Source organism: Podarcis gaigeae (genome assembly GCF_964106915.1).
Source record: "Podarcis gaigeae genome assembly, chromosome: 2".
Taxonomy (NCBI): domain Eukaryota; kingdom Metazoa; phylum Chordata; class Lepidosauria; order Squamata; family Lacertidae; genus Podarcis; species Podarcis gaigeae.
The window spans coordinates 78,808,227-78,821,534 of NC_139679.1; the positions used below are offsets into that span (position 1 = coordinate 78,808,227).

Here is a 13,308-nt window from a genome sequence, read left to right on the forward strand (position 1 = left end):
TGAGAGTTTTTATTGCTTTGGTACTCAAGCTCTTATTTGTAAGAAATTCCAAGCCTGCAATCTGCAGGCCTCTGAATAACACTGCTGTGATTTATTTGAGGATAAAATGCCTCAGTCCACATCTTATGACTGAATGCAACAATCCAAAGCTGAGTGGAATGTGTGGAACGCAGAGGGCTTCTTGAGCTGAGGCAGCAGGGAACAGTACACAGTTATCAAGTTGGCTCTGACTGGAATACTCCAATCACTTCCTCTAGTCAGGAATGAAAGGAATTCTCTCAGCGCCTACACTTCATGCCAGCTACAGCTGCTTCTCTAGGAATGAGAAAACTAAATGGATGGAAAAACCGTTTTCTTTCTTTCTAGTAACCCACATTTTACCTGCACAGTGAAATACTCTGCTGGCATGTGAAAATGGAAGCACGTTAACTAGTGTTTAGCAACGACTGCAGCTTGAGCAGCTGTTGCTGTGTGCAGTCTGCTGAACAGCTGTTCTAAAGTTCCTGGCCTTTAGAAGGAGGAGGGCAAAAAACACTAAAAATGCAATGCATCTATTCTCACATCAGGGTAGAGAGTCTTAAAGCATAGGATATATAAAATATAAAGCAGGATGGAAATGAAATGAATGATGATGATATCCCATGGGGGGTGGGGAACGGTACCTAGACTTTCAACTGCAGCAATTGTAACCTAGGTTTAAGGTGCCATTTGGCAATTAGGTTATATATCTGAGTTTCTAAACACTGCATGTGGATTGTCATTTTTCAAAACAAAATTAAAATCTGGGTGAAAACACAATGGAAGCCGTATAAATAGTAAAGCAAACTTACAGATGGGGACTGAACATTCGACTCATTTTAGAGACGTGTTCGTTTTCACAGTCTAGGTCATCATCTCCTTGGTCCATACTGAACCTCCTCTTGCAAGGACTGATCGGGGGTGGCCCTGTCCTATGGTTGGTTACAGCCGCTGATACTGGGAGGGACTGCATTCTGGGTTCTCCTCTTAGAGCAGCTTCACCTACAGGGGGAAAAAAACAGAGGAAACCATGGGTTTAAAAAAATGTGATAAAAAGAAACAAAAAACATTAGGTATGGTATCCTTTAAAGTCGGTAGCTCCTTAAAGCAAAGTGTTTGATAAATCAATAGGATGCCTGCCTTGTCAGGCTTGTTTAAGATTTTAAACTGTGGTCAGAAGCTAAATATTCATTTCTTAAAATAAAATATGACTTCTACAAACAAAATACTTGTTAAAATTTAGTTTCTGAAACATAAACATTGGAATAAAACAGCAGAGGAAGAGAGGTCGGGAAATACAGTTGACTCATCTCAGGTGCACTTAAGGTCTAAACTGACGCATAATATTTATAGCGTTTTTATTGGCAGACATGCCTTTTTTGTAAGACGGAACAATCCAACACTGAGTTTCATGCACTTGAGATTACAACTTAAGCAATAAACTTTAAACAATTTAATTCCTAACTGTTTTGAAGAGGAGGTCCTCAGCTCAATTCCTAGCATCTCCAGCTAAAACAGACATCAGTGTAGCCAGTACTGAGCTAGACAGGTCAATGGTATATTTCAGTAAAAGGTATAAGGCAGCTTACTATGAAGATGCAGCAACTAGAAATAGTCTTCTTGTGGCCACACTACAGATTCATGGTGTTACAACACAACTTCTAGCTCATACATGAGGAAAGTAACACTACTGGGCTAGGGCTTGCCGATCAGAAGGTTGGCGGTTGGAATCCCCGTGACGTGGTGAGCTCCCGTTGCTCTGTCCCTGCTTCTGCCAACCTAGCAGTTCGAAAGCACGTCAAAGTGCAAGTAGATAAATAGAGACCGCTCCAGCAGGAAGGTAAATGGCGTTTCCATGCGCTGCTCTGGTTCGCCAGAAGCGGCTTAGTCATGCTGGCCACATGACCTGGAAGCTGTATGCCGGCTCCCTCGGCCAATAAAGCGAGATGAGTGCCACAATCCCAGAGTTGGCCACGACTGGACCTAATGGTCAGGGATCCCTTTACCTTTACCTTTAAAACAAACCGAGGGGGAGGGGAAACTGCATAGTTGTTATTCCTGCATTGCAGGAGCTTGGACAAAATGACCCTCGGGTTTCCTTCCAGCTCTACGATTCTGTGAACACGATATGCTTTCCCGCTCTGCTCAGTGATGCTCCTTCTTTGCATGTCATATAGGCTTTCGCATAGCACACAGAAACTACATTATCACATTTCACAAAGTTGGCCATCTTTTAGGATACACTGATATTTTTATTCAAGGTTTCTGGAACTTGTAAATATTTTTCTCTACAGATGCTCGTTCCATTTTTCTCAAGTGCATAATTACAAGAAAACAACGTCAGTAACACATGACATCTGAAAAGGGAAATGTGTTTGCTACTACTACACATTTTCATACCCCATGCAAGGCACAGGTGACATATAAAAAGAGCCCTGTTTTATATATTCAACAAATACTATTTTGGTGTGAAAGGAACCACTAGGGAGTAATCTCCACTATGTTCACCAGGGAAAATAAACATTTTGCCAATTTAGTAGGCAAGATGTAAACTAGCAAATATACTGCGGCTTATAAACACACCACAAGTCATGGCTTCTATTCAAGACTCTGGCAGCAAAATTAAACTGTAACTTTCCACCTGAATGTTAAAAGCAAGAAGTGTATGCTCCACAGCAGGCCAGGCACTGGAGTTAACCATGCAGACATTCTGCTGTGTTAATACACAAATCATCACTTTGCTGCTTCTATCCCACCTTCATCTTTTCCCTTGGGGAGGGAGCTATTTAAAAGCCTTAAATCTTCTAATATGTGGAATCTGCAGCTGTATATTTTTTCTTTTCAGTCTTTAAAGTTTTCCATTTGAAGCTATGTTAGCCTCCAACGAAAATATTTTTTTAAATGGAAAATATAACTTTTGTTAGATCAAACTTGTGTAAAAGCACATAGGCCAAACAGTCATACAGAACAACTCCATCAGTAACTCAACTAAAAAACCAACATGGAAGTCAGAGTTTAATAAAATGGTATCTTCATTTGTAGGACATGCAGCATAAAATTTATCACATGCAGTACGTTGACATCCCGACAGGAATCATTTCACTTTGGCCATCAAGTCAGGAACTTAAAACTGCAAAAGAGAATATTCCTTGCATTTTATAATCTTAGATAGACAAGCTGGCACCAACTTCAAAAGCTGAAATCTCCAAACACTGTTTGATGCATCCTAAATTTATTTCATGCCTTTCTGTGCTCAAGGTCTTCCAGTATTTGAAGAAAACAAAATCCAGTAGGAATGCCCATTATCGAACCTACCGTTTCAGTTTTCAAAAACAGAGATGAAATAGGGTTTAGTGTAATAGAAAACACAATTCCTTTACACCAAGTATCAGTAGATTAAATGTTTGTTAACCACTACCGATTACGCAGAGAATAAAATAATTAACTGCATAATTATTATTTTTACCAACTACCACCATATATACCCCAAAACACCTGATTCTGAATTTTAAGAGCTTGCATGCTAAGCCTCTCAAGAACTGCTTTGGGTATTTATATTGAACTGCTGAATAAAACAATACAATTGCAGTGTATAATATATCCAAAACAGTTAAGTTCATTGTTCATTTCTCTTAGAACAGTTCAAAATAAATTACAAAACTTATACATAAAAGTTCGAACATACTTTACTATTTTAGAAAGGAGAGTATGTCTAACAAACCTCACTGTATAGCAGTAACAGGGATTGTCCATGCATTTCAACATTAGCAAATATAAAATCAGATCCCACCACAGTAAGTTTTCAACTGCAGCTTGGCTACAGCTATGATGTGGGGGACAAGGTGAGTTTGGGGGGGGGGTTATTCGCAGGCAGACAGGTGAGTTAGCAGGATCTGAGAACAGCTTAGTTGTAAAGCTGCTCTTACCTAGTGTGCCTGATGCTTCGCTGGGCAATTTGGGCAACGCAATGAAACATGCCACACCTAAGCCATAGGATAAGTGCCCACATTCCAATATAAAATCCAGTCATGGTTAATAGTAAGCAAAGAACAAACCATGATTTATTTTTGTGAACAAACCATAGTTAATGCACTGGGTTTGGACGTAACACTATTCCCCCCCCCCCAAAAAAAAACACTTAATGGTTATTTAAGCGATGGCTTAAAGTAGTGGGCATGTAGCTAGCATGCATGTTTTGACAAAATATGTTCTGAATGTATGTGGATATCAGGTACAGTGGTACCTCTGGATGCGAACGGGATCCGTTCCAGAGCCCCGTTCGCATCCAGAAGTGAACGCAACCCGCGTCCGCACAGGTCGCAATTTGCCGCTTCTGCGCGTGACGTCATTTTGAGCGTCTGCGCATGCGGCAAAACCTGGAAGTAACGCACTCCGTTACTTCTGGGTCACAGCAGCGCGCAACCCAAAAATACTTATCCCGAAGCTACTTCAACCCGAGGTATGACTGCATGTGTTATTTGCCCATCAGTCTAGGTTTTGGTACCCTTTACATACTGGATTAAGAAAAAGAAGGAGCCCTTCAATATGCATGTTTGTTTGTTTGTTTGTTTGTTTGTAAAATGGCACGCAAGCTCCCAAAGTTCATTCTCTCACACACTCACAAATACATTTTCAAATCTTTTCTTCTCTGCAGTATTAAAGTTTCCAAATGGGAAAGAAAAACCGCAGCTCAGTCTATCAAAACAAAATACTGCCACACACTGCATATGTCTTCCTCTGTCTGACCACATTCTATGGTAACCAGACTGACATCATCCCATTGGCAAGGTAACATACTGATAAAACAAATGTGTTTTTAAAAAAAAAATCCCCAGGGCCTGCGCCAGCCTTCCTGATTCATTACTGTATAGGCCTGTGTCTGGCCTGCAACAGAATCACACACACAGCCAATGCATATTCATTGCACCAATGCTAGTCTTTGTTTCAGCAAGCAGCTGGGCTGGGGCACAGCGTATCTGCATCTCTCAAATAGCTCAGTTTATAGCTCCATTCATTAGCTTCCCTTCCCCCTCCCCTGGCCCTGAAGATCTGGAATGTTAGGCAACATGATGAAATATAAACAATATAATCAGAGATGACAATGTACGTATTGTCTGTGTGCCATAACAGTACAACATCCACAAAACAAAAACTCTCGTAGTCTAGGTATAACGATTTCCAACTAGTACATTTAAGGATCCCCTCCCCCACTCCCCAAAAATCTGGCAAGCCTATCTTATGACCATGAAATGAGATCATACAAGTATATTTATCCTGCTAGGAGTTAACAATACACTGAGTCGGGATTTTTTTCCCCTTCACTAAATAACTTCCAGTTATCTGTAGGTATTTTCCCACCCTGCCTTACATTCAATCCAGCCAGCACTCTTATGGCCTAAGATGATAGCTGAACATGATTTAGATATTGTCATAACTGAGTCAGGCTTTTTAAAAATTTAGTTAAATATGTGAGAGATGGGCACTTTTGTTGTTTAGTCGTTTAGTCGTGTCCGACTCTTCGTGACCCCATGGACCAGAGAACGCCAGGCACCTCTGTCCTCCACTGCCTCCCGCAGTTTGGTCAAACTCATGCTGGTAACCTCGAAAACACTATCCAACCATCTCGTCCTCTGCCGTCCCCTTCTCCTTGTGCCCTCCATCTTTCCCAACATCAGGGTCTTCTCCAGGGAGTCTTCTCTTCTCATGAGGTGGCCAAAGTACTGGAGCCTCAGCTTCACAATCTGTCCTTCCAGTGAGCACTCGGGGTTGATTTCCTTCAGTATGGAGAGGTTTGATCTTCTTGCAGTCCATGGGACTCTCAAGAGTCTCCTCCAGCACCATAATTCAAAAGCATCAATTCTTCGGCGATCAGCCTTCTTTATGGTCCAGCTCTCACTTCCATACATCACTACTGGGAAAACCATAGCTTTAACTATACGAACCTTTGTTGGCAATGTGATGTCTCTACTTCTCAAGATGCTGTCTAGGCCTGTCATTGCCCTTCTCCCAAGAAGCAGGCGTCTTTTAATTTCGTGGCTGCTGTCACCATCTGCAGTGATCATTGAGCCCAAGAAAGTAAAATCTCTCACTACCTCCATTTCTTCCCCTTCTATTTGCCAGGAGGTGATGGGACCAGTGGCCATGATCTTCGTTTTTTTGATGTTGAGCTTCAGACCATATTTTGCACTCTCCTCTTTCACCCTCATTAAAAGGTTCTTTAATTCCTCCTCACTTTCTGCCATCAAGGTTGTGTCATCTGCATATCTGAGGTTGTTGATATTTCTTCCGGCAATCTTAATTCCGGCTAGGGATTCATCCAGCCCAGCCTTTCGCATGATGAATTCTGCATATAAGTTAAATAAGCAGGGAGACAAAATACAGCCTTGTCGTACTCCTTTCCCAATTTTGAACCAATCAGTTGTTCCATATCCAGTTCTAACTGTAGCTTCTTGTCACACATAGAGATTTCTCAGGAGACAGATGAGGTGATCTGGCACTCCCATTTCTTTAAGAACTTGCCATAGTTTGCCGTGGTCGACACAGTCAAACGCTTTTGCATAGTCAATGAAGCAGAAGTCGGTGTCTTTCTGGAACTCTCTAGCTTTCTCCATAATCCAGCGCATGTTTGCAATTTGGTCTCTGGTTCCTCTGCCTCTTCTAAATCCAGCTTGCGCTTCTGGGAGTTCTCGGTCCACATACTGCTTGAGCCTTCCTTGTAGAATTTTAAGCATAACCTTGCTAGCGTGTGAAATGAGTGCAATTGTGCGGTAGTTGGAGCATTCTTTGGCACTGCCCTTCTTTGGGATTGGGATGTAGACTGATCTTCTCCAATCTTCTGGCCACTGCTGAGTTTTCCAAACTTGCTGGCATATTGAGTGTAGCACCTTAACAGCATCATCTTTTAAAATTTTAAATAGTTCAGCTGGAATACCATCACTTCCACTGGCCTTGTTATTTGCAGTGCTTTCTAAGGCCCATTTGACTTCACTTTCCAGGATGTCTGGCTCAAGGTCAGCAACCACACTACCTGGGGTATACGAGACATCCATTTCTTTCTGGTATAATTCCTCTGTGTATTCTTGCCACCTCTTCTTGATGTCTTCTGCTTCTGTTAGGTCCTTTCCACTTTTGTCCTTTATTATGGAAATCTTTGTACGAAATGTTCCTTTCATATCTCCAATTTTCTTGAACAGATCTCTGGTTCTTCCCATTCTATTGCTTTCCTCTATTTCTTTGCATTGCTCGTTTAAGAAGGTCTTCTTGTCTCTCCTTGCTATTCTTTGGAAATCTGCATTCAATTTCCTGTATCTTTCACCATCTCCCTCGCATTTTGCTTGCCTTCTCTCCCCCGCTATTTGTAAGGCCTCATTGGACAGCCACTTTGCTTTCTTGCATTTCCTTTTCATTGGGATGGTTTTCGTTGCTGCCTCCTGTATAATGTTACGAGCCTCCATCCATAGTTCTTCAGGCACTCTGTCCACCAAATCTAAATCCTTAAACCTGTTCCTCACTTCCACTGTGTATTCATAAGGGGTTTTACTTAGATTGTATCTTACCGGCCCAGTGGTTTTTCCTACTTTCTTCAGTTTAAGCTTGAATTTTGCTATAAGAAGCTGATGATCTGAGCCACAGTCAGCTCCAGGTCTTGTTTTTGCTGACTGTATAGAGCTTCTCCATCTTTGGCTGCAGAGAATATAATCAATCTGATTTCGATGCTGCCCATCTGGTGATGTCCATGTGTAGAGTCGTCTCTTGTGTTGTTGGAAAAGCGTGTTTGTGATGACCAGCTTGTTCTCTTGACAGAACTCTATTAGCCTTTGCCCTGCTTCGTTTTGATCTCCAAGGCCAAACTTGCCAGTTGTTCCTTTTATCTCTTGACTCCCTACTTTAGCATTCCAATCCCCTATAATGAGAAGAACATCCTTCTTTGGTGTCACTTCTATAAGGTCTTGTAAGTCTTCATAGAATTGGTCAATTTCAGTTTCTTCAGCACACGTAGTTGGTGCATAAACTTGGATTACTGTGATGTTAAAAGGTCTGCCTTGGATTCGTATCGAGATCATTCTATCATTTTTGAGATTGCATCCCAGTACAGCTTTCGCCACTCTTTTGTTGACTATGAGGGCCACTCCATTTCTTTTGCGGGTTTCTTGCCCACAGTAGTAGATATGATGGTCATCCGAACTGAATTCACCCATTCCCGTCCATTTTAGTTCACTGATGCCCAGGATGTCAATATTTATTCTTGCCATCTCATTTTTGACCACCTCCAACTTACCCAGGTTCATGGTTCTTACATTCCAGGTTCCTATGCAATATTTTTCTTTACAGCATTGGACTTTCCTTTCGCTTCCAGGCATATCCGCAACTGAGCGTCCTTTCGGCTTTGGCCCAGCCGCTTCATCAGCTCTGGATCTACTTGTACTTGCCCTCCGCTCTTCCCCAGTAGCATGTTGGACGCCTTCCGACCTGAGGGGCTCATCTTCCAGCGTCATATCTTTTATATGCCTGTTGTCTTTGTCCATGGAGTTTTCTTGGCAGGGATACTGGAGTGGCTTGCCGGTTCCTCCTCCAGGTGGATCACGTTTGGTCAAAACTCTCCACTATGACCTGTCCATCTTGGGTGGCCCTGCACGGCATAGCTCATAGCTTCTCTGAGTTATTCAAGCCCCTTCGCCACGGCAAGGCAGTGATCCATGAAGGGGAGATGGGCACTAGACCCCAGATAAACCAGGCATGATGTGGACAGCCACATTCATTCATACATATGCCTGCCTCCTACGTTTTTTTTTTTTTTTTAATGGAACTTGGGAGACTTTTACAACTAAATGTGCATGTTGGTGAGGAAAGCAGAGCCTTCAAAACTTTCTCCCCTATGATATCACTTGATACAGTTGCATCTCACCTCTCCTCCATCCCAGTTCTAAAGTAGGTAGACGGGGCAGGACAGAAAGTGATTCAGCTGACGGAACGCAGGAAGGTCCATCTCCATACACCTGCAAGCACTTGCTGATGCAAAAGGTAGACCACACCAATTCCCCCTTTTTAGTTGTGAATGAGGGAGGTATAGATGAAAACAAGTATGGCTGTTCCCAACATGCCTGGTTTACCCCCTAAGAAGCAAATTGTCACCCGCCTAAACACATATACTCTTCACTGAGGTAGTAAACTTGAATAACCTTGTGGTGTGTGTGTGTGTGTTTTTAATCCCTTTATTATATAATATCAGATGCAATGAAAAAGAGCTCTTGCTTACCCTGTTCCCTAACATGCTACTTTTTTGCATGCACAGACAGAACAGCATTCAGTCTTGCAAACTCCTATCTGGGATCTAAGGATTTTTCATAGTACCTCATGCTGACATGGGATTGCAAAAGTTTGCACCTTACAAGATTCAGAAGTTCCTCTGTTTTCCGCTGCTTTTATTTTTCACATAGGTGCTATTTCTCAAGATGTCCCTATATTTAAATGCAGGCGGATCAAAATCTAGCCTGGCCTGTCCCTATCCCTTTAACAGATGTTTATTAGACAGAAATCAGCAGCTGAAGCTCAACATTATCAGCTGCTAACTGCTGTAGATCAAGCTGCTGCTAAAGGATCAGCTAGCTCAGGCATGGGCAAACTCAGGCCCTCCAGATGTTTTGGGACCACAACTCCCATCATCCCTAGCTAACAGGACCAGTGGTCAGGGATGATGGGAGTTGTAGTCCCAAAACATCTGGCAGGCAGAGTTTGCCTATGCCCAAGCTAGCTGCTAGAGAGGCCACTTCTGAAGTTGCCAGCCGTATTCATAGGTGAACCCGAACAAGGCTTCTAATACTTAGCACCAATTACTGTACTGGGATACTGGAGAACTTAAAGAAACAATACTTCTGGTAACATTTTATTTCTCTATTAAGCAATGGTCATTGTACATCCACATGCTATAGGATACTTCAAAAGTGGTCAAAAGGATTAAAGCATAGACCAAGTTTCTTGAAGAAGTTGCCAGACTAATACAAGTTACAGAGAAACAATTTTAAAAACTCAACTAAGTCTCTTAGCACCCCACGCTAACCCCCAGTGACAATTGATTATTTTTCATACTTCACAAGTCAAGACTTCCAGTGTATGCTATTCCAGGGTCTATTTTTACCATGCTACATAAATATGTACCTAAATTTAAAGTGCTGGTGTAATCTTAGTGAACTGTTCTTCGTTGGCTCTATGGTGTTCACTGAGAGACTGACCACACTGTCATTCAGACCCTGGACTCTTTCATGCATCACCAATAATGCTACTCACTCAAACAGCAACAAACCCTGTTTTGCATTCCAATCTCCAGACTTTTCTGCTACAAAGGGCATTTATATTTGACAAACATATATGCAGCTATTGAACATTTTGCAGAGTTGCATTTTAATTAACAGGGAAAGAACAGCTGCCTTTGACTATAATTTATAGTATTTCTTCCCAAAGGGAACAAGGTTCACAGGACTGCTGCTCTCCCTCTCCGATGTGGAAAATGACTATCTCAAATTTGAACTTCTCTGATTATTTGTTTTTAAAAATAATTTAGTCCCCAACTTACATTTTTGTGAAGTTTGATATAAACACCATAAAGAAATGGGAATGTACACCTATCAAAAGAAGAAGCAGGTATTTGGAGAATCCTGATTTATCCATTTAGAAACATAAAGCAATGGTCCAGATGCTTTATGAGGCTGAGGTTTGGGGTGTTTTAATGATGGAAGATTTAGAACCATCCCAAATTGAGTATTGCTGTTCTTACCTAAATAAATGCTGACTACCCTATTCAGGTTAGAGTCTGAAATACTGAAAGTAAAGATCATGAACAATTACTATTTCATTGGTTGAAATTATGATGACCGTATTTTATCAGTTTACCGAATAAATGTTTAATTGAACTCAACACTGTATTGCCCATTAATAAACAGAATGCACTGTGAGCCCACCTTAGGACTTAGCAAGGCTTTTCATGAACTAAGCTCAATTGTTTGCCAGTGGATATGCAGAAAAATATTATTTGAAATCATATGGATGAGGCTACGTTGAAAAAGGATTTAAACTTAGTTTATTTGTCTACATATGTACCACATACTCTGAACATGTAGATTATTTAACAGATTTAAACCTTTAATAAGAATTCATAGAGCTACATTCAAACACACTGAATACTGAAGACTATGGTGTAAAGCAGGCTGCAATCCAAAACACACTTACTAGGGAATAAGTCCCACTGAAGAAATGTGCATGAACATGAAAGTTTATAGCCAGAACAAACTTAGTTGGTCTACAAAGGTGCTACTGGACAATTTGTTTGTTTGATTGTTTGAACAAACATAGTGTGCTTTACTTCTGAGTAAACATGCATAGGATTGCATATATGAAGGTATTCCAGCAGTTTTGCATTGGAGGTTGACCAGAACCTTGGGATATTATTATAAAACTGGAAAAAATACCTAGCCAACACATGGATACTGATACACAAAAACCTATGATTGAGCTATATACAGTGGTACCTCGGGTTAATAATTTAATTTGTTCTGGAGGTCCACTCTTAACCTGAAACTGTTCTTATCCTGAGGTACCACTTTAGCTAATAGGGCCTCCCACCTCTGCTGTGCTGCCACACGATTTCTGTTCTCATCCTGAAGCAAAGTTCTTAACCCGAGGTACTATTTCTGGGTTACCGGAGTCTGTAACCTGAAGCATCTGTAAGCTGAATGTAACCCGAGGTACCACTGTACATCAGAAAAGGTCTGTCAACAGATTCTGAAGAAAGGATTTGAAACAAAGTACCAATAGTACTCGCTTAATAATAAGAATAGGCAAAGTATTGCACAACAGAGGCTTAAGACACACGAAATGCCCTCTGTCTTGCAGAAGCAAAGTGAATTCTTAATAGTGCTTCTCTGGTTTAATGCAATGATTGAACAGAATATACAGTGGTACCTCGCAAGACGAAATTAATTCGTTCTGTGAGTTTTTTCGTCTTGCGAATTTTTCGTCTTGCGAAGCACGGATTCCCTGGGTATTAACGGTTTTAAGAAAAAGGAAACAAACTTGCAAGACGTTTTCGTCTTGCGAAGTAAGCCCATAGGGAAATTCGTCTTGCGAAGCAACTCAAAAAACGAAAAACTCTTTCGTCTTGAGAGTTTTCCGTCTTACGAGGCATTCGTCTTGCAAGGTACCACTGTATGGGACAAAGTAGTCTCTCGAGTAAGCTGGCCCCAGGCTGTTGTATACTAACAGCAAGGCTAGCTAGCCAATGCAGATCCTCAAGCAGAGATTTTATGCTCTGTTGATAGGAAGCCTCTATCAACAGCTGGTACAAGGGAAGCCACATATGGAGCACATTGCAGTAGTCAAATGTTGAGATCACCAACTCCTGAAGCACACTGGCAAAGCTATCCTAATCCAAGAACACCTCCAGCTTTCTTAACATACAGGGTTTATATAAAGGACTCCTAGCCACAAAGGCCATTTGCCCCTTCCGTGAAAAAGTTGGATCTAGGGGCATCTCCAGGCTTTGAATTTGCTCCCTGTGTGCAATCCCATGCAGATCAGGCAATCTGCCTAGCTCCTGGACACTAAACCAGCACATCACATGCAGCATATCCGTCTTACCAGGATTCAACTTGTTTATTGGCCCTCATCCAGCCCAGCACTGCATTCAACCTTCGATAAAGGTCACCAAGACTGATTGAATCCCATAACCAGGCCTGGCTGGGAAGGGTCTAGATAACTGGTATCCTGCAGGAATGCCTACACCTGCTCCACCACAACTTTCTCCAGTACACTGCTTTTAAACAGGGTATGTGTGACTCGTCAGTAGTTGCTTTGTACAGTGGGTATATCATAGACTTCCTGAAGATTGACAACATCACTGCCTCTTTGAGGACAGTGGAGAGCACCGTCTCACTCAATGATGTGTTAACCACATGCTGAACACAACCAGTCACACCATCTCTGCTAGTTTTATTAGCCAAGAAGACAAGGCTCAAATATGGTCAGACACATTGTTGCAAGCACGCTGTCCACGTCATCAGGCCTTATCTGCTGAAATTGATCCCACCACATCACATTAGATGTGGCACTGGACACCTCAACAGAGACTGCAGAAACTCAGGTCCTTTCTGAGTACAGCAAGTTTCTCTTCAAAGTTCAAAGCAAAATGGTCATAGAGGGTCTCCAAGGGCATTTTGTACATCATCCAAGATGGAGGCACGTCCGCAACCTGCAGTGTTCATAACCGGCAGCGCTGCGTCTGCGCACATGCGTGATGCA

At 41.8% G+C, this 13,308-nt stretch overlaps 2 protein-coding genes across 3 annotated transcripts in view; one reads left to right on the forward strand and one right to left on the reverse strand.

The window, feature by feature from the left end:
* ATG7 (autophagy related 7) overlaps nt 1-13,308 on the forward strand; it is a 159,434-nt gene that overhangs the window by 143,603 nt on the left and 2,523 nt on the right. The gene's annotated exons all lie outside the window — the stretch shown is intronic.
* The window catches only part of VGLL4 (vestigial like family member 4), a 102,897-nt gene that overhangs the window by 35,945 nt on the left and 53,644 nt on the right, over nt 1-13,308 (reverse strand). For both annotated transcript variants that reach the window (XM_083726872.1, XM_083726871.1), the window contains one exon: nt 831-1,020. In XM_083726872.1, coding sequence (XP_083582998.1) covers nt 831-1,020 — 190 coding nt within the window. The remainder of the gene's footprint in view (nt 1-830; nt 1,021-13,308) is intronic.